Here is a 22383-nt window from a genome sequence, read left to right on the forward strand (position 1 = left end):
TGTTTATCTGCTCCTCGGCGTGTGGAAGTTCAGAGCGTGGCTTGTATGAACTGATACTGCGGGTTTGTTCCCCGCGGCCAGCTGCCCCCCGTCGCCCCTCTCGCGGCCGTTCCTGCAAGGCCGACACTTTTCCCAACGGCGTGACCGCTGCCACGGCTGTCGGTGACCTGCTCAGGCTGTGGGTGGCCCGCGCCGCCCGAGTATTTGCAGGCCCGTTGAAGGGGGGCTGGTGGCCACCGCCTCCCCCCCACCCCATCCGGCCCCACTTGCACTTCTGAAAGTCAACAGCAAATTTGCTTTACTGCAAGTAAAAAAAAGTAATGGGGAAGAAAACAACAAAAACCCGAAGAGGAATAAAAATCAGAGCTAAAGCGCGTACCCCTGTGCGTGGCTGAGAAGGTGGGCTCCTGAGGCGTTACGGGGTGGTGAGGCAGGAGCTGAGGGGCCGTACCTGCCCGTCCCCGCTTGCCGTCAGGGTCTGCAGGACACGTGGGTGCTCGCGCCCGGCTCTGGCAAAGCTGCTGGGACCGGGCGGGCGGGAGGTGAACACCCGGCTCATGCTGGTGATGCAGCTGGCTTTAATCACAGAATGGTTTGGGTGGGAAGGGACCTTGAAGCCCAGCCGGTGCCACCCCCTGCCCTGGGCAGGGACACCTCCCACCAGCCCAGGTTGCCCCAAGCCCCGTCCAACCTGGCCTTGAACCCCTCCAGGGATGGGGCAGCCACAGCTTCTCTGGGCAACCTGGGCCAGGGGCTCACCGCCCTCACAGCAAACAATTTCTGCCTCACATCTCATCTCAATCTCCCCTCTTGCAGTGGAAAACCCTTCCCCCTCGTCCCATGGCTCCCCTCCCTGCTCCAGAGTCCCTCCCCAGCTTTCCTGGAGCCCCTTGAGGGCCTGGAAGGGGCTGGAAGGTCTCCCCGGAGCCTTCTCTTCTCCAGGCTGAACCCCCCCAGCTCTCTCAGCCTGTCCCCACAGCAGAGGGGCTCCAGCCCCCCCAGCATCTCCGTCCCCTCCTCTGTTGAGCGCCGTGGGACAGCAGGAGAAGCTGTCTGTATCGCAGGGAGAGGCACGGCTGGCTGAGCCCTGTGCTCGCTTTAGCAAAAGGCAGATTTTTTTTCTCCTTTTATCATACGTCTGTCTGTAACCGTGTTTAACATCTGGCTTATACCCCAGGTGACAGGTAGACTCCAGATTCCAGCCTCCAAGCGCAGGGATGCGATGCTGGGTGTACTGTGGGCTCAGGTTCCAGCTCAGCGCGGAGCCTTGCCGAGACTTTCAAGAAACTTGGACTAGTTTTTTATCTTCCTTGGACAGCAGAGTTTGGTCAGCTGAGAACAGCCAGGTGAGGGCTGACGGCAGGTGCGAGGTACATCGAGGCCTTCTGGAGGGTTGAGATGCCTTTCCCCCCTCTCCGGGCAGCGTGGCGCGGGGCTGGCTCCCCTGCGGGAGGCGTTGGCAGGAGCACCGCGCGCCCAACTTGAATGGGAATGAAACCATCTCGGCAGAAACGTGCCAGTTGCCACAACACCTGCAGCAGCCGCAGGGCACAGCAGCCAGCGCCGGCTGTTGCCATTGCTGCACTAACAGCGCGCTACACGGGCATCATCAGCACATGGGGCTGTGCTTTTTAGGTTTTTAGGGCTTTTTAGCACAACCCTAAACCAGGGGAAATTGGTGGTTTAGCAGTTCTTCCTGGGGCCATGTTTTGGGGTTGCCCTGGCAGCTACTAGGGCAGGAGAGTCCCTGGAAAGGCCTGAATTGGTCAGAGAGTTAACACATGGGGCTCAGAGGAAGAAGCTTCATCTATTATCATGTGTTCCCTTTTCTGAAACTTTATTTTTTTTAATTAAATAAAACAAACAGGGCCTCCAACCATCGCCACTTCCATTCAGGGCACTTAGGGATGGCAGCACAGCACGCCATGCCGTGCCCATGCATTTGTTCACGGTCGGAAAAGCCGCGTGTTTCCCTTTGCCGACACTGGGGATGGCAGCAGCTCCCATCCCCGTCCCCAGCCGTGGACCTTCCCACCCCTGGTGCTTCCTCCATTCCCTACGGCCCACAAAGCCTCCCTGGCCCCCACGCCCCCGGCGGAGATGGCAGAGGGAGCGGGCAGCTCGTGAGGAGCAGCGAGACGCCGATCCCCACGGCTGCCAAGCGGGACAGAAAAGACACACTTGTTTTAGGCAGCACAGGCAGCGCGGTGCCATCCCGACGCCCCTCAACAGTGTGCTACGGCAGGGCTGCAGCTCACTGCCGGCAGCCCCAGGGCACGCTCCCGGCTGTGAGCAACAGACACCAACGTGGAAGTGAGCATTTACCCGAACGGGGCAGCAGAGCGCGAGTGACAAGCCTGGCAATGGGATGTGACCGTGACATATGACCGTTGGGTGCCTGCCCGGTGACAAGCGATTGAATGTCAGCAATCAGAATTTGCTGAAATTCATGCTCCTGATAAAAGATGACTGCACAAACAACGCCTGTGTCATTTTTCTGATGGTGACTGCAGGCGAGCTGCACTAACGGAGGGAGAGAAAATCGGGGAGACAGCTGGAATGGGAGCCAACTGGGGAAATCTGTTGGGCCAGTCAATATTTTGTCAGCTGCAGCCTGTCAGACGCTGTCAGCACTGATCCCCCACGTGAGAGGTAACGTTATGCCGGGGCATTCCGAAAGACCGGAGGAGAGGTGTGAGGTGTTGTGTGAACACGGGAGGGTGGAGGCTCAGACGCGGTCACCCGCGGCATGAGGATGGAGTGCAACGCTCAGCCCTGCGCGTCCCCCAAGGCTTGTGCTGCAGAAGCCCCTCGGCCCGGCGCAGGGCAGCAGGAGGAGTGCTGCTGTCCCCCAGGGACACGGGGAGCAGCCTCCACTGCGGGAACTTCCCAACAGAAACCGGGGAAGAAATCCCGCCTGGGATGCACCGGTGTTACCAATCCTGGACCTCAGTTTAGTTTCCTATCCAATGCGTCATCAGCCAGTGATGGCTCTTGGAAATAAAAAATTTCACAGTAAGAAAAAAGAAACATGCCCGTGATGGTAAGTTTGGAGGGACTTTTGGTGCGCAGAGCCCGGCCACCCCTGCTTGTGTGGTGGCTGGTGCCAGTGAGGTCCTGTGTCCACCTCTGTGACAGCCCCCACGAAAGGTGTGTGCCCGCACGCAGTTGTGTTCTGCAGCCAGCTCTGTTTCTGAGGCAGAGCCCTCACCCAGTTCAGCAGGTGTTTTCACCCATCCTGAGCGCCGGCAGGTAGAAGTTTTGGGTTGTGAGACGTCCTGCCAGGGGTCTCTGCCCTCCCTCCACCACGGTGGGGAGGACACTGCTCAGGGCTGCACCGAGCACCACCGGGCTCCAGCACAACCCCGTGCCCCAGCCAGCCGGGGGCCAAGGAAAGCGGCAGTGGTCCCTGGGGAGCCCCGAAAAAGCCGTAGGGGCTGGGGGACACAGCCCCGCCGCCCTGGGATGAGGAGTGCTGGTGCACGCCACCGGCAAGAAGCAGGATAAGCCCCGGTTTGCCGGCCCGGCAGCTCCCCTCACCTCCAAGCAACACAGGGGAACACACCCCCCTGTCCCCGGGGCGTGAGCAAGGCGTGCTCCTTGCTTCTTCTGCAGCCCCCAGTTTTCCTCCTCTGCTGGGTGGCTTATCGACCCACATTTGCCTTCCATTATTAAAAGAAGGCTTTTTCGATAAGCAATCGATTCCAACGGAACCCTGATACTCATCTGTCAGAGGCAACGGGTCCCACAGGGCAGGATCCTGTGGCCAGACCCAGCATGGGCACGTCGGATGGATTTTTTTAATGCGCTGGTCAATAAACTTCCATTTCTCAGGCTGGGGAAGAATAAGCAGCCCAATTTTCTGTTTATAGACTACAGAGCCCTGGAAGTATTTCTGTAGCTTATGCTGTTGTCCGGGGGGAACTGAGGAAGGTTTGTTTACGGTAGGATGGGAGACTTCAGAAAATATTTCCATTTAATAATACAGAAAATTATTTGAGTTTTTGCCAAGGTCTTCCACAGTGAGGGAAAGCACGCCTACCTGTTTCAGACATCTTTAAACCAGATGTGCTGCTCTTGGTATTCTGATCTCTCAATATGCTGGTTTGAATTAGGGATTTCAATTATCATTTGGAAATGAGCTTCCAGTTTTCTAATTGCTGTCACAAGTCGCGCAGCTGACTTCACAAGTCCTTGCTGAATTCACAAGATGAAAACCCAGCGTTTCTGGTTCAACTGTGCTCCCTTCAGTCTGCATAGTAATTGCCAAACTGCCACTTTTGATAAGGATTTGCGGAGTCACAGGCATTGACCCTCAGGGCTTTGTGCGAGGGATCCACTTCCAAGCACGCCGGCTGCTGCAGGTGCTCTGAGATGATGTGGTCCGTCTGCAGGGGAGAGAGAGAGGGCTTTAGGTACCGCGACTCATGCAGCAGCAGCTCTATTTTTCCACCGAGAAAGCTTGATTCTTTATGGGGTGCCCTTTTTTCGCATTTCCCTAATACGTAAGATCTCTTTGCTGACCTAGAGGGATTTTGGGTGGGATCCAAGGCCCGCACATGTTGCTGAGCCAGGACCAGGCCGTACCTTCTCTGCTTCATGGCTTTTCGTTCACTGGAAATGGGAAGATTAGTTCGCTCCCTGTCTGAGTGGTAATTACCATGCAAAGGAAATCACTCCAGATGGCGTTTGCAATACAGGGGAACGTACGGCAGGAGACTGATTTCCGTACTTTGGAGTTTCTCGGCTGATGAACTCAAAGCCTGTTGACTGTGCTGAAAAGGATGTTAGGTAATTCAGCAATGAGGTTCAAACGCCGGGGCAGTAAACTGGGTTATGAAAGAATGAAGAGTCTGAGCGATCTCCATCCGAGCTTTTCACATCTGCTCGGCTTTATCTGCTTAACCCATGTGTCAGCAAGGTGATGCTGCGAGTGCTGCCAAAGGTAAGGGACATTTTTGTGTCACCGCTTAGCATTAGCAATTCGTTAACACCTAGATGAAATACTCCTGAAATGACATGTACAGTGTTGTCTGGGCAAAAGTTCACTTTGCATCATTAATCATAGTATCACAGGATGGTTTGGGTTGGAGGGGACCCTAAAGCCCCCCCAGTGGCACCCCCTGCCCTGGGCAGGGACACCTCCCACCAGCCCAGGTTGCTCCAAGCCCTGGCCAACCTGGCCTTGAACCCCTCCAGGGATGGGGCAGCCACAGCTTCTCTGGGCAACCTGGGCCAGGGGCTCACCGCCCTCACAGCAAACAATTTCTGCCTCACATCTCATCTCAGTCTCCCCTCTGTCAGTGTAAAACCCTTCCCCCTCGTCCCACGGCTCCCCTCCCTGCTCCAGAGTCCCTCCCCAGCTTTCCTGGAGCCCCTTGAGGGCCTGGCAGGGGCTGGAAGGTCTCCCCGGAGCCTTCTCTTCTGCAGGCTGAACCCCCCCAGCTCTCTCAGCCTGTCCCCACAGCAGAGGGGCTCCAGCCCTCCCAGCATCTCCGGGGCCTCCTCTGGCCCCGCTCCAACAGCTCCGTGTCCTTCTGCTGTTGGTGCCCCAGAGCTGGAGGCAGCGCTGCAGGGGGGTCTCACAGAGCGGGGCAGAGGGGCAGAATCCCCCCCTGGCCCTGCTGCCCACGCTGCTGGGGTGCAGGGGGCTTTCTGAAATGTGAGTACACGTTGCTGGCTCTAATACAACACAATGACTGTGACAACAGAAGAAGAAAAAGCACCCTAACTCCTTCAGTTGGCATTCACCAGCCTTTGAGCTGCTCCTCAGACGTCCTATTGCTGGCACGGGTCAAGGCCGATGCACCTGTATCGACCGAGGCCACCTGTCCCCAGGTACGGCGGTGGTGGCAGACGCTCCTGTGGCCGGAGCAGCCGCCTCTGCCCAGCCCCTGATTCCAGCAGAGAACACTGAACACGTCTGACTCGGGGCTCGAGGTGAGCTGGAACAGGAGACAAAAGCTCCCCGTGCACCGGTAATGCTGTCTGGACTCCTAAATGGATGACAATTTTCATCTTTTTTTCACAAAACACCCTGGCCTTTGTGAGCCTTGGCGCTGCGGCATGCTGGCTTTGAAAGTTTTATTTTTTCAGACTAAAGCAGAATGGGAACTTGTCAATATGCTGAGTGTATAACATAGCTACATTTTTTTTTCTTAAATTAAGACTATTTCTTTCTTAAATATGAAGTATGCCATTTCACAGCACTTGGGACAACTACTTACACCAGGCTGACAGAGATACCGTTGTGACTCTTGCTGTTTGCAGTGCAGGTCATAAAGTAAGTGTCCATTCCTCTCCTTTTCATAAATGTTTTCTTTGAAAAAAACCCACTGTGAGCTGAATGCCAATCAATATCAAATCATCTCCTTGTAAGTGCTATTGATGGTTTCTATGTAAAACTGGGACATTTTGTTACTGTGGAACCCTGCCGGAGCCAATGCCTCGGCATGACCGGTGTCTCCCTGGCCTGGCCCGTGGTGCCAGGGCACCGGGCTGCACCTCACCGGGACGGATGGAGCCTAACGCAGGGCGTGTGCCGCTGTCCCCACGGGGAAAGGTGGTGGGACCCACGCCGGGGGTGAAAAGACAAGACAGATTTGGCAAAGCTGGGCCCAGAGTGCCGGCATACATGGTGCACCCTGCCCATCACTTTGCACGCCAGCATGCAGAGCCAAACCAGGAACCGTGGGCCACCAGCGCTTCACTTACCAGGTCCGGCTGGATGGTGGCCAGTGACCTGTGCAGCCAGGTGGGGCTGCGGCTCCGTCCCTGGCAGCGGCGCAGCCCCAGCGCTCCTGCGGCGCCGGCCGGGGCGAGGCAGAGCTCTCCGTGCTGGATCCGCCGCAGCCAGGTGTAGTTGAACTTTTGGTCCTGTGGGGAGGGATGGGGGAGAGCTGGGACCCGCTGGCCTTCCCCTGGCCAGGCTGGCAAGCAGCCCGCAGAGGCTCTCCTCGCCTTCCCCCTGCCCAGGACCGGGGGATGAGGAAAGCCGTGATCCATGGGAAGACCTCTCCTGCCACCTCCCCTGGCTGCACCCCAGCACTCCCTGCAAATGGGAAACCCTCCGTACACTTGGGGCCATGATCCGCAGGCTGGCCCGTGCCAGACAGCGAGCGGTTAGTAGGGAGCTGCCTAACAAACGCTGCCTGTACAGGAAGGGAGAGACTGCCCACCGTGGCTGCTTCCCACCTAGCCCCAGAGAGCAGCTGGGCGTTCTGCAGTGGCACACAGGACACTGCCTGTACTTACGCATTTCTCCCCATTCTCACATGCTCAGGGCTTTATAAAACTTGAATTTCCTGGTTCTGGGGTTGTTGCTTGGCTACAGGCTTTGCCAACAGGCAACTCCTGCCCCTCGCTGCTCCCAGGCATCCTTTGGCATGTCCCCAGGTGGGAAGGACTGCATTAGCTCCTGGGTGGGGGCCGCTCACCGTGGGGGGTTCAGGAGCTTTACGCCGTGCACCAAAAGGAGCATAACAGACTCGGTACGCAGGGCATCCTTACCTTGTTGTTAACATCGCACGCCTCAAAAGCTAGAGTGGTGTTTTCCACAGTGATGCATCTTGCCATGGCTATGTTAACAAGCTGGAAAACAAAAAAAACCCGTAAATTTAGACATAAATTCCCAAGACAGAGGAGAGGCTGTTACACTACAGTTAACCTGCTGGAGTCACAGGACACTGATTAATACTGTCCACTTAACTAAGAGAAGCAGAGATGATGTGTCATGGTCCTTGGAGGGGTGTGTGAATGCACATCTTGTCCGTTACACATGTTTTTCTACTGAGAGGAGCTTGAAATGAGCCCTTTCCAGAACCGTTCAAGGCTGGATGAGACACATTCTCTTTTGAGTTGTTTTTGGACATAGCTAATGTTCCCATTCTGCAAATCCCCAAAACAACAGCTCCCAACAGTAACAACTGCAGAATCCCTTCCCACTGCTGTGCTGAGCAGCCACTGTGTGCAGATGACACAAGCTCCTGGTGGTCCCATCCTGGCTCCGGCCAGTCCCATCCCAGGTGAGGCAGGGGGCCCTGGGCTCTGGCCCTCTACCATGGACCCCGCAGCCAGCCCTGGGGAATGGTTCGATCACTATGTTCTCCTGTGGGGACAGGCTGAGAGAGCTGGGGGGTTCAGCCTGGAGAAGAGAAGGCTCCGGGGAGACCTTCCAGCCCCTGCCAGGCCCTCAAGGGGCTCCAGGAAAGCTGGGGAGGGACTCTGGAGCAGGGAGGGGAGCCGTGGGACGAGGGGGAAGGGTTTTCCACTGACAGAGGGGAGACTGAGATGAGATGTGAGGCAGAAATTGTTTGCTGTGAGGGCGGTGAGCCCCTGGCCCAGGTTGCCCAGAGAAGCTGTGGCTGCCCCATCCCTGGAGGGGTTCAAGGCCAGGTTGGACGGGGCTTGGAGCAACCTGGGCTGGTGGGAGGTGTCCCTGCCCAGGGCAGGGGGTGCCACTGGCTGGCCTTCAAGGTCCTTTCCAACCAAACCATTCTATGGTTCTATGATCCAGCCCCCAGCTTGCTGCGAGGGAGCCTCAGGCTCTTGCTCCTCAGCTCCACTTCTCTTTGCTGGTTGTCCCTGCAGTCGTCCCCCACTTGTGAGCCGTCCCCCGCTGCCCGGCCAGCGCCGGTGTCCGTGCACAGCGTGCCCTGCCAGAGGCGTTTTCTCAATGCTGTTGGTCTGGTGCGTTCAGAGATGCCTCAGCAGCGTGGGAGATCACACAGAAAAGCTGAAAACACCGGGCTGAGCTCTGAGCGCCCCCGTTCCTGGGCTGCAGCCCACCCTCACGGCTGCCGAGGGCTTGGTCAGCCCCAATCTGCAGGGACTGGCTCCTCAGACAACCCCGGCAGTGCATCAGTCAGGGCTGCTCACATCTCTCATTCCTCACAAATGTCCTTCCTTCGCCTTCTTTCAGAATTTCTGAAGAACTTACGAATTAATCCCGGTGAATAATTAGGCCATTCAGAAAAGAGTTCTCAAGTAACTTTGGACAGTGTTCAGCACAGCTGGAATTTGCAGAGCTAGCTGAAAAACAGATTTTCTGCCCTATTAAATTTTGAGAATGAAGATGAAAGAGCAATTCAGGTGGCCTGAATCAGAACAAAGAAGGCAACGTCTTGAAAATTTTCACAAACACCTCTGAAAAGTTGAGGTTTTGGTTCAGTTGAAGCAGAGGTCTCTCTAGATGGTCTAACTGCTTTGCACTGAATTTGATATGGAGTTTCATTGCCCTGATTGAAACAAAAGAGCTGGAAAAGTGAATGTTTCTCAAGAAATTTCCACTTTTTGATGTTCTCAAAACTATTCTGCTAATTCTTTTTTTCAAAAATGTCACTTAAGCCAAAGTTTCACTGACGCCTTCAGGCTAACACAAATGCTGCTTTCTGGAAGGGACGGCAGGACGTGGGCTTTCAGCCACACGGGTTTTAGAGCATTTCCCCGCAGCCAGCCCTTGGCCCGTGTGCGTGCAGCTGCCAGGAGATGAGACACTGAGACGGACGGATGCGTCCGAATGGATCCTCTGCTCACAATCCGTCCCAAACCAGCAGTTTCCTACAGCTTTTCCATGGGTGCTGAGAGCTCACCTGGAGGAAGCACAGCCACCTCCCCAGCTCCGTCACAGAAGCATCGCACCGGCTGCGGCTGGCAGAGGCCAGATCCAGTCCCTGGGGACCCCTGCAACGGCGAACCTTCACGTTACGCCCTTGGCCCACAGACAAGCCTGAAACACGTCCAAATGGTTGCTGTGGTTTTTCCTGGCTCCCCGAAGGGCCGGTGCAGTGACTGGAGGCCACGCGCCCTGGCAGGGCCTGGGAGGGGACAGGCCGTTCTTGTTCTCGCTCCCCGAGCTGTGCCAACCGTGTGGTCACCGGCCCCCGGCCACCTCCACTCGGCAAGTGCTGCTCCTGCCGTGGCACGGGGAGACGGGGCGGGCGGGGAAGGCAGCACACCCTTTAGTTCTCATTCCTGGCATCGCTGTAATTTTTCTGACAAGCCTTTTTGCTTTTGCTATTGCAATTATAACTAGTTTGCAATCAATGTTGTATCTTTTCTGGGCAGAATATCTGAGGTCTCTGAATGTTTAAAGCAGCAGGTGATATTCTGCTGAGGCTCAGGGCTGGGCCAAATTTAGAACTCACTTTTTATTCTTGTTTAATTCACCTTTTGTTGCAGTGACACTGAATACCCGTGGAGTAGCAGCAGAAGCAGGACCCGGTGCCAGAGAGCACCAGGAGCTCCCTGGCGTGGAGCTGGAGGGGTGGCGTAGGAGAAATGGAGCCTGGCCCGGCTGTGCTCATCAGCCACCCAGGGGCTTGGAGCGGCAGGACTTGATCCAAAGTGGACTTTAAGGTGTTTTCTGCCCAGGGACCGCTCCCGAGGCTCAAGTTCACCTGCTCTGGAGAGGTGCCAGGGCTCTGCTGCCCGGCCCCTCTGCAGGCAGCTCGGAGGAAAAGTGGATTTCTGCTGCGCTCTGCTGGCGGCAGAGCCCCGGTACAAACTCTGCCTGTGCTGCCTGCCCTGCCTGCGCCCCCCTAACCCGCCCCAAAAGGGACCTCTCCCTCCCGGCCTGGCCAGAAGGATGTGCGGGCAGGAGGGTGCTGGACCGCCTGCCCTGGAGGCGCAGCCCCTGGTCATCGCTGTTCCACGATGCTCATCTGGCGTTTAAACACTGACCCAGCTCTGTAACGGGAAACCGCTGGAATTGTGACCCTTTCCTTTGTAAAAACACCTGGGAATCCAGACCACCTCGACAGAGGAAATATTAAAAAATGTTACCAAAAGCCAGGGAAGCAACTCAGAGTCAGCGTACTGGGATGCTCCCGAGTCTAGCCAACCATGGAAAACACGTTTAAATGAAGGACAGCAAGTCATTTGGGTACGTACCAGCCCGCTGGCTTTAACCAGGGGAGCTTCCAGGTCTGGGTAGACATTCTCCAGGTACCACCTGAAACTTTTGCACTGAAGCTTCTTTCGCAGTTGGATTTGTTGAGTCAGGTTGCCAACATCCAGGTTTTTCAAAACCAAGTGGTAAGCGTGGCCGTAGAATAACTCCTTGTACTCGTCCAGCCAGACCTCTGCAACGCGGGCCAAGTTCCTCTCCACCGTTCTCACCCGATCTTTTGGGAAGGAATAAGGATTGTCGTTCCTGAAAATGTGCCCAACTCTGGAGCATGGAACAATCTCAATCTCTCCACCACACATCCAGACCTGAGAAACAGAGGTTGTTCCTTTGATAGAAACACGGGCTAATGTCGGGTGCTGGCTTTGTGCAAGCCAGAAGAGAAGCAGAGAACTGCCAGGAGGGACGGGGTCTCCAGCACGGAGCTGAGCCCGCCACCTGAGCCAGGCTGGCGGGGATGCTGGCGTGCGGGACAGGCTGCCCAGAGAGACGTACCTTGAACGAAATCTCCATGTTTTCACCTCCCCAAACATCCAGTCCTGGGTCGTATGCTCCCAGCTCAAAAAAATACTTCTTATCGATGGAAAACAGGCCACCTGCCATGACCGGGCACCTGGGAACAGAGAAGCCACACAGCATGTCAGCTGGCAGGGAAGCACCCGTCCCATTCCCCTTGCTTTGAAAAGGGAATCACTGATAAGCCGCGGGCTACTAAATGCTCAGCGACAGTGCCTGAGGTGGCACTTACAGAGACAGCAAGGACCACCCCATTTGTCACTTTAAAATAGACGGTATTTGGGTGGTTTTACCCAGCCTGAAAGCTGTAACTGGGCATGGAAGGGAAACATACAACGATACATCCCCCAGTCCTGGTGGCACCAGTGGAATGCCAGCCGTACCACGAGGGGCGAGAAAGGCTGTGCCCATGTCTGGTGACGTGACTCCCCACAGTGACCACTGCCTCTCTCGTCCTTACAAGCAAAGGCACAACATTTGGCCTGGAAGGAGTCTTTGTTCCTAAATTATTAACAGTTTGGTCCACGGAGCTCTCACCTTTGCTTTTTTTACCTTATTATATCCGTCTCCTTGATTTTATTTTTCTCGACGACCTCTTGTGGAATCTGCCTCCATCCAAAATTCATTGGCCAAGTAAAAATGCCACGCTGAAAGTTGTCCACGGTCATGTAACTAAACGGGGAAAAGATGGGGATGACTAATTCTGAGTCACATTCCTGATTGAAATGTCACCCTTAATGAGGGAAGATGAATATCTGTACATAATTAAAACAGGATTTTAACAAATTTCATCAGGAATCCTCTTCATGTACTAAAAGTCATGAAAAAGGGAAAAGGTGTGTGTGATAAACGAAGAGGCCACGTCCACCACTAATGTTAATTTCTGGTGTACAGCAAAGTTACGTATCCCTTGTGAAAGGCTGCTGAAGGCCAGTTAGGAGCTCTGGACTTGTGTTTTCCTGTAATTACCACGTTGGTGGTCCCAGTAAGAGGGTTTGCTCAAGCCACTGGCATGGATGTTGGGTTTCCCAGGGGCACCTTACCTCATGTCCTTGTCGCTGATGACCTCGATGACAGGGCAGGCGACCTTGGCCCGGCTCAGGTGGACCCTCTCCAGCAGCGGCTCCAGCCACCCCACGTTGCATTCCACGTGCGAGTCCAGGAAGGTCAGGACGGCGCCTGCGGCAGAGCCCGGGGCAGCATCAGGCACCCTGTCCTCATCCCCATCCCCCTCCCGTGGTGCTCAGGGTGCTGCTGATGGTACCATCCCCCTCCACGGCTCCCCAAACCTCCCAGCCGTAGCCCAGAGCATGTTTTCACCGCCCAGCCATCGGGGGCTGCAGAGCGACGCAGGGTGGCTCCTGGCAGCAATGGCAGTGTTGGGGCTGACACAGCCTGGCCACGGCTGGAGATCCCAAATGCTGCTCATGAGGGCCATGCTGAGGGGCCGGACAAGCCACAGCTCATCCCCTCATCAGATCCTCATGCTTCACATACGGAAGAGAGGCCCGTAGTTTACTGTGAGGGGACTAAAGCTCAATGCTGGAGATGGCTTATCAGCACCTCTTGGAGGGCCCTGGCGGGGCTGTAAAATGGCTTTTGCCCTACCTTTGGCGATCTCTGCTCCTGCCAGCCTGGCCCGTATTAGACCGTGCCTCTCCTTGAGATGGAGGATCTTCACCTTTGGGAATTGCAACATGTATGTGTCCAGCTTCTCCTTGAGGTACTCTGCAGAGAAGGAGAAGGAGAGGGCGAGGTTGACTTACCCATTTCGTACACAATTCCAGGGTGAAAGGCAGCGGGCAGGTTTTCCTTTGAAGCACCTCCTGGACACACTGGTGTCCTTGGGTCTGGGGTGTGAACATCTGGGCACAGCTGCAGGGCTTCTGGCGCACGGCGCTGCAGTCCGAGCCTGCTCTCCGGTGACTCCCAGCTGTGTCAGCACCAGCAGGTTTAGGCTGAAGTTGATGAATTTCATAGAATCATAGAATGGTTGAACAATTGCTCAAAGACTCCAAATCGAACTTTTTTTCTTCATTGCACTACAATTGCCATTAAAATCTGGTCATGAATTGTTTTCCTTTGCCTAAAAAAATATTTTTGATGTGCTTTGCAGATTTCTCGATATTAAGCACCACATTTAAAGGCTCAGCCTGAGTTTAAACTGCACAAGGGTTTGCTGTGGCACATCTCTACTTTCCAGGTTGCTTTTGTCATGGTTTCCTGCGGCTGTGGAGGCAGCTGGTGGTAAACTCTCAGGAAAAAGAGGGTGTGAGGAAGGCGGTCCGGGGCACTCCAGCACCAGGCTGTGCTGTTCCCGGCCCGGGAACCTCTGCCAGGGTCCTGCAGCTGCTGCCGCTCCGAGCGCTTCGTCTGGAGACAGCACCCACTCACACCGCTGGGTCTGCGGGGACCCCGACCTCCCTCACCGGTGGGCATCACGGATACTGCTTGCTTCTTTCCAGAAGAATATAACTGTTTGCATTTCAAAAGCCAGTTAAAAGCTTTGAACGGCTCCAAGGGTGAAACATTTGTGGACGTGTTTGCTGTGGGTTATTGCTGCTGTCGGATTACAGCAGTGCCGAGCACAGCTCTCTCTAACTCACCCGCACTCGCAAGGTTTTGGGTGCGAACCCAGCGTTTCAGTCACTCACTGGCTAACGAAGGGAAGCCATGGGAGAAGGTAAAGAGGAAACTTGAAAAGATGCTTTTGAGGGAAAGTGGTACAAAGATGATTATTTTAAAAATGAGCCAACTGAGTTTTTTCTCCTCTTTTTTGCACCTATTGTCTCGTTACATTGTAGGCTCTCTGTATGCGTGGCATGAGCTCTGAAGTTTGCCTGAGACAGCACTTTCCCTGAAGAACCAGCAGTGGGAAAATTACATCATTCCTAAATTTTTAAGGGCTGAAGTCAGCAGAGAGCCCAAGCATTACAAAGCAGAAGTTCAATACCATCTGAAATATCTGTCAGCACACGTACAAAGCTGCCGTGCATACACACATGCCTGGGTCACCACTGCTTTTTACTGCAACTACCCCTTTCTTGGAGCAACCGGGGGAGCGCGTGCTGCTCCTCCCTGCCGCCAGCACCAACAACACGGGGCACTGGGCTGGAAACTGGACAGCAAGTGAAGGGGGATGGGAGAGATGTGAACGATAAAGTTGGGCAGGGTGTTGGGCAGGTGCCATGGCTCCATTGCCCATGGCCACCCCCCAATGCCCATCTGGCCTCTGATCCCCCTCATCTGGAGAGACAACAACGCTGGATGGGGACGCATTTCAATACAGCGAAAGGAGAAAATGCGATTTCCTTCTACTACTCAGAATTGAATTACAGCACACAAATCGCATTTTGGCCTCAAGTTATATTAGTTTCATAAAGGTAGAAGCTTCCCCTACCTTTAGTGCTGAAGTCGTCCACCAAAATGACTTCTTCAATCAGGTGTGGAGGAGATCTGCCGAGGACGCTGTGAACGGAGCGGAGCAGGGTGGACCACACTTCATCCACGAAGCACATGATGATGGTGGTGGTCGGGAGGTCATCATGAACCCGCTGCTCAGAGCACCTGCAATGGCAACATGGGCTCACAGGCAACAGCCAGGTGTGCTCCCGAAAATCTCCAGGCTTAGGGTTTGTCAGGAAGAGGTGCAGGGAGGGGGGAATTGCCAAATGTTAAGTACGGAGGCAAACCCCCGCAATGGGAATTTCTGTGGAGAAGGAGCAGAGGGGTGAGCGGGGGCAGCTCCCCACACAGCCCCGCAGAGACAGGGTGTGCTCGCTCCTTTCTAACAGGGACCTCTTATTAACTCCCCACCCCCAGGGTGATAATATCCCCTTTCTGTGAGCAAACAGTGCAATGGTCCCGCAGAACAAGGCCGATGCCAGCTCCGCGCCACTGGCCTGGGGACTCCTGCAGGGAAAGGATCCTGTGATGGTCCAAGCACCCACGGGGCTTGGGATCCCGGGCTGCGCGAGAGCCTTGCTGGAAAAAAAAGAATCGGTATTATGTTCAAAATGCAGGGAAACGGCCATTTCCTTGGAGGGTTACTTGGCACAGCAGCTTGTCAAACATGCAGACAGCAAGGAAGAGTCGCCCAGTCCAACTTCTGCAATGCAGGAGGATGGAAAAACATTGAAGCACCTGAATTTCATGCATGACAGCACCGGGGGTCTGCACCCTGAGCACCCCGTATCTCACACCCTGAGTGCCCACGGCTCCCCAGAGCCACCCACGGGCAGGGGCTCCCAGCGCCCAGCCTGCGACACACATCGGCGGGTCCGAGGAGCAATGCGATTTCTCCCGCTTCCACGAGTTTGCCATTTTATTCTGTGACTGCCAAAACCGGAATGGCCGGGTCAGGTCTGTGCTGTGTTTGAACAAAAGCGGGATGAGCAGCTTATCTCCTCTCCCATTTGCAATCCAAGCAGGGCTCCCTTGGCTCTCCCATCTCCGAGGGGATCTCCAGCCCGGCAGAGCGCTGTGCTCTCTGAGACTGGACAGCTCGTCCCAGAATACCCACGAATTGCTGGGACTTGCTCTCTCTCTCTCATCAGCAGGCTGAAGTCTGATAGCAGGTTTTTCTCTCTTCTCCTTCCAGAGCAGACCTCCTGCAGGCAGGACAGGCACCAGCCCATCTGCGGATGCAGAAAATGAATTTCTCTGCAGTGAATCAAAACCACTGTTCACTCTGCTGTATGGAAAAGTGGCTTCTTTTTCTTCTGTCTCAATGAACGGCCCCTCGGGTTGGGCTGGTGCTGGCTTGGACACGGATGCCATGGCACCACACAGCTCAGAGACTGTGGTGTTGTGAAGAAAATTCAGAGGTATTCCAGGGCTTCGCAGCTGACCAGAAGTGCTCTGGGTAAGTGAAAAAACCCCCCAGAATTACTCTGTGTGGCAATCCTTGGGAGGTGTCTTTCCCTCTCCTTCTGTAGCCTGTCTCTCCTCGGGCAGGGGCCAGGGCTGGCCCAGCCAGGAGGGATGTGCTATGTGATGTGGTTTGGTTGGAAACCAGAAGGGTGTTGGCCCGTGGCAATGGGACCTCTCTGCAGCTCTGGGGGGTGGTTTGGGCACACTGGCAGGGCTCCGGGACCGATGGAGAGAAGACAGGGGCTGAACTGCCAGGGAGATCCTGGCACGAAGGAGACAGGACAACACGGGAGAGCTAAACTAGGAGAAAAGAGGTGAATTGTTATTGCTCCTACAGGGAACCCAAGGAGGCAGCTCCCGGGGGGAGGAGGGACAGGGGCCATGGATACGGCAGGAGACAGCTGCCAAGCACAACAGCTTTCATTGCATGGAGAGGCGGGGGGAGCGCAGCTGAGAAAAGCAGCCGAGACCCAAGCCGTGAAGGCTGCGTGGAGCTGGGCAGTACCTGCTGAGAGGACGTGCCTCTTCAGCCCCTTCGTCAGCAGCAAATGGGCTCTTCGCCAAAGCCTGTGTGTACATGGGGAGCTGGAAAGCATCTGCGCGAGGGCGATGGGAAACCTCAGACTGAGGAACACCTTTTTATCCCTTCTTGCCTAAAAAAGTAGGATTTCTAGGCAGAGAGCAACAGGTTTGTTATTGCTGACCCCCAGCTAAAGGTATTTCACTACGTCCTGTGTGAGTTTGGGCTCCATATCTTTGCTAACTATATGTACACAGACATATATTTTTTATATATGCATATATAATACTTAACTTATATAATTAATGTTAAGCAGAAGTCAAATCTTTTTGAAATTCCACCCCAAAACAGGCTTTTAAACAAAAATAGCTGACAGCCTTTATCTTCCATTGGCATCACCCTGAAAGTCAGCAGACGTAGTCTCTCGAGAAGCTAAAGTTGCTTTGGGAAAATGTCACCTTAGAACTGCTGCCTCTGAGTCTGGAAGCAGCCTGGCACTGAAGACCTGAGCCGCAGGGGTGCCCAGCCCCATCCTCTCGTCCTCTCCCTGCCGGTGGGCGCAGCCAGGGTCCCTCCCCACATCTACCGGCACAGGGGCTGACTTACCCAGACCCCACTGTGCCATGCCACGTGTGACATTCTTTTTTGCTGGGCCAGGAAATCTTTGTCCCTGTCTAAACCCGGTTAACTTGATTGTCCAGAGAAGATAAGACAGCAGCCTGGGGAGAGGCACGCAGGGGCCTGCGCTGCTGGCTGACATAGGATGCAGGGCTCTGGAAGTGGGGTCTGCAGGGCACGCTCCCTGCGAGCCTCCTGGCCACCCCTGGCCAGCAAATATGGGACTTGTGCACCTCGCTCCTCCTTGGTGGGACTCCTGCAGGCATTTCTGCAGAGGCATCGTGCTCAGCAACCACCAGTACGGCAGGTAAAGCTCGGAAAGCAGCAAGCGTTGCACACGGGGAGGCAGACTGAAGGCTGTGACAAGTTTCAGTGTTGGACAAATTTCAGTGCTTTAGTCCAGCACTCCAGCAAGGATCACAAGAGGAACTGGGTCCTAAAGGTCTAAACTGGGAGGGACTGGAAGACTCCAGCACAACAGTAACGTGCTGTTTGATCACTGAGAGCTGCCAACAGCCATTGCCGTGAGCTGGCCCTTACAGCTGGATTCCTGCCATGCCCCTGTTTGGCCAAGGTGTTTCCTGTGACGCTGACAGCAATGCTGTTCCCTCCTGGGCAGGTGCGTCACTCACGGTCACAGCAGACAGGCAAGCTGTGCTTGCTGGCGCTCCTAGGAGGTGGCTTCTGCTCCACAGCTCCAGGGCTTCGCTGTCAAAGACCGAACACTGTCCTGGCTTTGAGCCGCCACAGCTCTTTTCTGTGCACAGGCAGCTTCCGTAGCTGGCACCTTCTGCCTGCCGAAACCAGTCCTACTGTATCCCTCTGTCCCTGCCCTGTTCCTTCCCATGCAGGGCCTCACCGTGAGCACCAACAGTGCCATGGAAATGTCTGCGCATCGTCCACGGGACAGGGGACAACTCACAGCACAACTTCCATCCCACCGCACCTGTCCCCGGAGAGCGCAGGCAGAGGGACATGGGAGGGTCTCTGCATGGGGCAGGTCTCTCCCTGCCAAGGGACTGAGAGATGTTTGCAGCAGGAAAAGCCAAGTATAAGACAAACCTGCCGTTCACCTGAACTGGCACCTTCCCTGGACCCTCCCTGCGCTGCCCAGGCGCAGCCGCCCCGGGGAGGGAGCCCCTCCAGCCCTGCACCCCTTCCCTCAGCAGGGCGCTCCCCTCACCGCCTTCCACCCTTTGCTCTTCTACAGGGACTTTGGGGAGGGAGTGCCTTTTCTGAACTGTAACACCGAGATTTGCAGAATCAGCCACGCATTTTGTGGGGACAACTTTAACTGAATGACAGTTTTCCCAACCAAAACTCTGCATCCCTCCCTGCATGTGCCCATAGGTTCGGGTCCCCCAAGTTGCCTCCGCAGAGTGGGTACCGACCGCGGGACTCGAGGGCAGTGGTGCCACCAGTCTGCAGAATGGATGGCTCCCAGGATGTCCCCCAGATCGCCTTGACTGCCAGCTGGTGCGTGCCCTGATAAACCAGGCACAAACAGGCCTGAGCCCCATCAACTGCCTTGCGTGGCCCAGCCTCTTCGGACAGCAGGGCTCAGTGGGTTAAGACAACCTGCAAACTTTACCCAGCTTTACGATTAATATCAAGCTGCTCCTACCTGGAAAGGCAGAGCCGTCCGACGGCTAGCACACACGAAGCTAAGGCCACGGCGTGCCCCACAGCCCTCCCCAGGAGCCAGCCGCAGGTTCCCACGGCCGCGGCACAGGTACGTGTGCAGGGGAAGCAGGTCTTACCCAGCAGGCCTGGTGTCCACGATGGCTCGGTCCACAGGGATCAAATCGCTGAGGTAGACATTAAAGTTCCCTTCTTTCCATCTGCTTTTTGCTTCTTCTTGTTTATCGTCAGGGACCGCAACAGGGTGCCCAAACTGGCCAGGAGCTTGGGGGTCTCGGGGGGCAAGTGTCGCATCCAGGGACAAGACCCTGTGCGTTCCCAGGCTGCTGCCACCTGCCCGCTCCTGCCCGTCCTCGAAGGTGGCAGGCGCACCGGGACCCACTCCCGGCGTCGCACCCAGCGTCCGGCTCTGGCCACCCAGCACTGTGGCCCCAGTGATGGCATTGGCAGTACGGGCACCGTCAATGGCGTTGGCAGTATGGGCACCGGTGATGGCGTTCGCGGCATGGGCACCGTTGCCATTTTCGTTAGCGATCTGCTGCTCGTTGCGCTTTCCTCGGCTCTTTGTGGAGCTCCCTGCAGGCTCAGATCCAAGCTGGGGGGCTGCTGCGCTGGCGAGTTTTGTCCCCTCTTTGCTAATAAACACGAAGTGATTTTCCGAGGAAGTTTCTTTCTTTCCCACTGGAGTTTCCCCCGGCGCAGGCAGGGCCCCCGGGGGTGCCAGGCTGGCTCTCCCCACCGTGCCGGCGTGTCGGGGTGCCCCCGTCACCGTCCCCCGGGCCCCCGCTGGGCGGGCAGCCCCCGGGGCTGGGGGCTCGCTGGGGGGCGGTGGCCGTGCCCCCCGCCGCCTGGCTCCGCGTCCCGCGGGCTCCGTCTCAACCTCCTCCGCTGCCCTCGAGGGGGCTGCGGCCCCCGCACCGCCCCTCCGCCCGACAGCCCAGCGCGGCGGGGCCGGCCGAGCCCCCAGCGGGCCCGCGGGGCGCCCGGCGGCGGGCGGGTGGCTCGGCGGGCCGGGGGGCTCCCGGCGGGCGGCCGCCCTCCCTGCGCGGCCCAATGCGGCGGGGCCGGGCCGGGGGCTGCCCGGGAGGGCCGGGGGTCCGCGCCGCCCCGCCCGCCCCTGCCCGCCGCCCGCCGCCTCCCTCAGCAGCCGCCCGCCGGCGTCGCCGAGGGAGAGGCGGAGCGCGGCCATGTCGAGCAGCAGCCAGACGACGGAGGCGGCGAAGACGAACGCCAGCGCCCGCCCGCTGCCGCGGAACAGCCGCCGCAGCCCGCTCATCCCCGCGGGCGGGCGGAGGGGCAGCCGGGCCGCCGCAGGCCGTGCCCGCAGGGAGCGGAGCGGAGAGGCGGGACGGGGCCGGGCCGGGCCGTGCGCCTCCCGCCCCACCCAGCGCCGGCCGCCCGCGCCGTAACCCAACACCGGCGGGGGCCGACCGGCCCGGCCCGGCCCCGAAGGCTGAAGTGGGGCATTTCGGGGGGGATGTCCCGGGGGGGTCCCGGGGCGGGCGGCCCGGTGAGGGGCGGCTTTCACACCCCCCTCCCCGCCCCGCCCCGCCCCGCCCCAGCCGCGACTGGGGCCTGCAGTCTGTGAGGGGGCGGCCCGCAGGTGTCCTGCGTGAGCGACCCGGCATTAGCTTCTCTTCCAGTCGTTTCACTTTTCAAGTGAGGTCTCTTCTAATGCCTGGGGAAAGTGCACTTTTAGAAGACGCTGGCGTCCGAATTTGTGAAAATACTTACTTTATAGCCAGCTATGGGGTGCGGGTTTCATAGAGCTCCCCAGGTGCAGTCTCACCACCCTCGCAGCCAAGAAGTTCTTCCTCAGATCTCTAAATCTCCCCTCTGTCAGTGCAAAACTCTTCCCCCTCGTCCCATGGCTCCCCTCCCTGCTCCAGAGTCCCTCCCCAGCTTTCCTGGAGCCCCTTGAGGGCCTGGAAGGGGCTGGAAGGTCTCCCCAGAGCCTTCTCTTCTGCAGGCTGAACCCCCCCAGCTCTCTCAGCCTGTCCCCACAGCAGAGGGGCTCCAGCCCTCCCAGCATCTCCGGGGCCTCCTCTGGCCCCGCTCCAACAGCTCCGTGTCCTTCTGCTGTTGGTGCCCCAGAGCTGGAGGCAGCGCTGCAGGGGGGTCTCACAGAGCGGGGCAGAGGTTAACAGCTGGGTGCTCTGTCCCACGGCATCCCCCCCATGTCCCTTGGTGTCCCCAGGTGTCGGGGTAGCAGGCTATGCAAGGGTAAAACCCGGTGAATCATCAGGAGAAGCTGTTCCTGCAGCCATGGTTGCGTTGGGCATGTTGGTCACAGCGATCTCCACGTGCTGTGGAGGGTCACACATGGCCCCCACGGCTGGATTGCACCAATGGAGCAAAACGACGGCTTGGGGAGGCTCTGCCATCCCCCTGCTGCCAGGAAGACAGCGGGGACCCTGTCACCATCGGCACTGTCCCACTGCCCTGCCGGGGAGACTCGGTTCCTCGTGCCAGGGTCCCCATCGAGCAGCTTTACCCCTTAAGGAACGCGGTGCAGCCCACGAGCAGGACAGCGTGGCAGCGTCAGTGCAAAGGCATGTGCAGTGTTGCACGGTCGGTGTGGCACCTGTCACACCCGTGGGCACGGCCGGGTTAACGGGCTGTAAGGTCCGCCGTGATGTGCGCTCATCGGTTGCGAAAACTCACATTTGGGGCACTGAAGTGAAAGAGGGAAAAGCCTGAGCTGCTCAGTGTTCTGCAGCTCTCAAACTCTGGTAGTAATAAATTTAAAAGCAATGCACAGTGTCCCAAATCACAAAGCAAGAGATTTTTTTAAATATAGGACTCCAGCCCACTGCAGTGCATGTGAGCATTGAAAGGACAAGAAACGAGGGGAGAAGATTACATATTCGTACTTTAAAAAATAGTAATTTCAAAATCCAGCCTATGGTTATATTGTGAGATCGAAAACATGTCTTTTTAAAAGAAATGGCAATTCTGATGTTTTTCCAAGGCTTTTCTTTGTGAAGCAAACTCCCCTCAGACGTGGCAGGCGGTTCTGGTTTCAGCAGCGTTTGCGTGTGCGGATGCTGAAGGACTTCAGCGAGAGGGAGTGAAGGATTAGATTACAAAAGGACTGCTAAAAGGGGAAAACAACTGAGTAGCTGTTTGAGAGTAAGACTGGGGTCAGGATTAGATTTAAGTGAAATACTACCTTTGGGTTAGAAATAAAAAATTAAGATAAACCATGAACTGAGTTCATTGACTTCGCTGGCACCAGTTTTTCATTTTTATTTTGTTTTTTCCCTTGCCCTTCCCAAGCGTCTCGTCCCGCAGCAGGGGCGCTCAGGAC

The 22383-nt window shown here is 56.6% G+C and overlaps 1 protein-coding gene across 1 annotated transcript; it reads right to left on the minus strand.

Annotated features, from left to right (window-relative positions):
- Nucleotides 1-1027: 1027 nt before the first annotated feature.
- Nucleotides 1028-20476, minus strand: GALNT5 (polypeptide N-acetylgalactosaminyltransferase 5). Its single transcript, XM_063342196.1, has 10 exons — nt 19193-20476; nt 14823-14989; nt 13031-13150; nt 12466-12601; nt 11975-12094; nt 11402-11519; nt 10891-11214; nt 7510-7590; nt 6715-6876; nt 1028-4388 (listed from the first exon to the last, which is right to left on the minus strand). The coding sequence occupies exons 1-10, from the start codon at nt 20347-20349 to the stop codon at nt 4248-4250; spliced, it is 2526 nt and encodes an 841-aa protein (XP_063198266.1). The 5' UTR covers nt 20350-20476; the 3' UTR covers nt 1028-4247.
- Nucleotides 20477-22383: the final 1907 nt, after the last annotated feature.

This window comes from Chroicocephalus ridibundus, chromosome 7 (assembly GCF_963924245.1).
Source record: "Chroicocephalus ridibundus chromosome 7, bChrRid1.1, whole genome shotgun sequence".
NCBI lineage: Eukaryota > Metazoa > Chordata > Aves > Charadriiformes > Laridae > Chroicocephalus > Chroicocephalus ridibundus.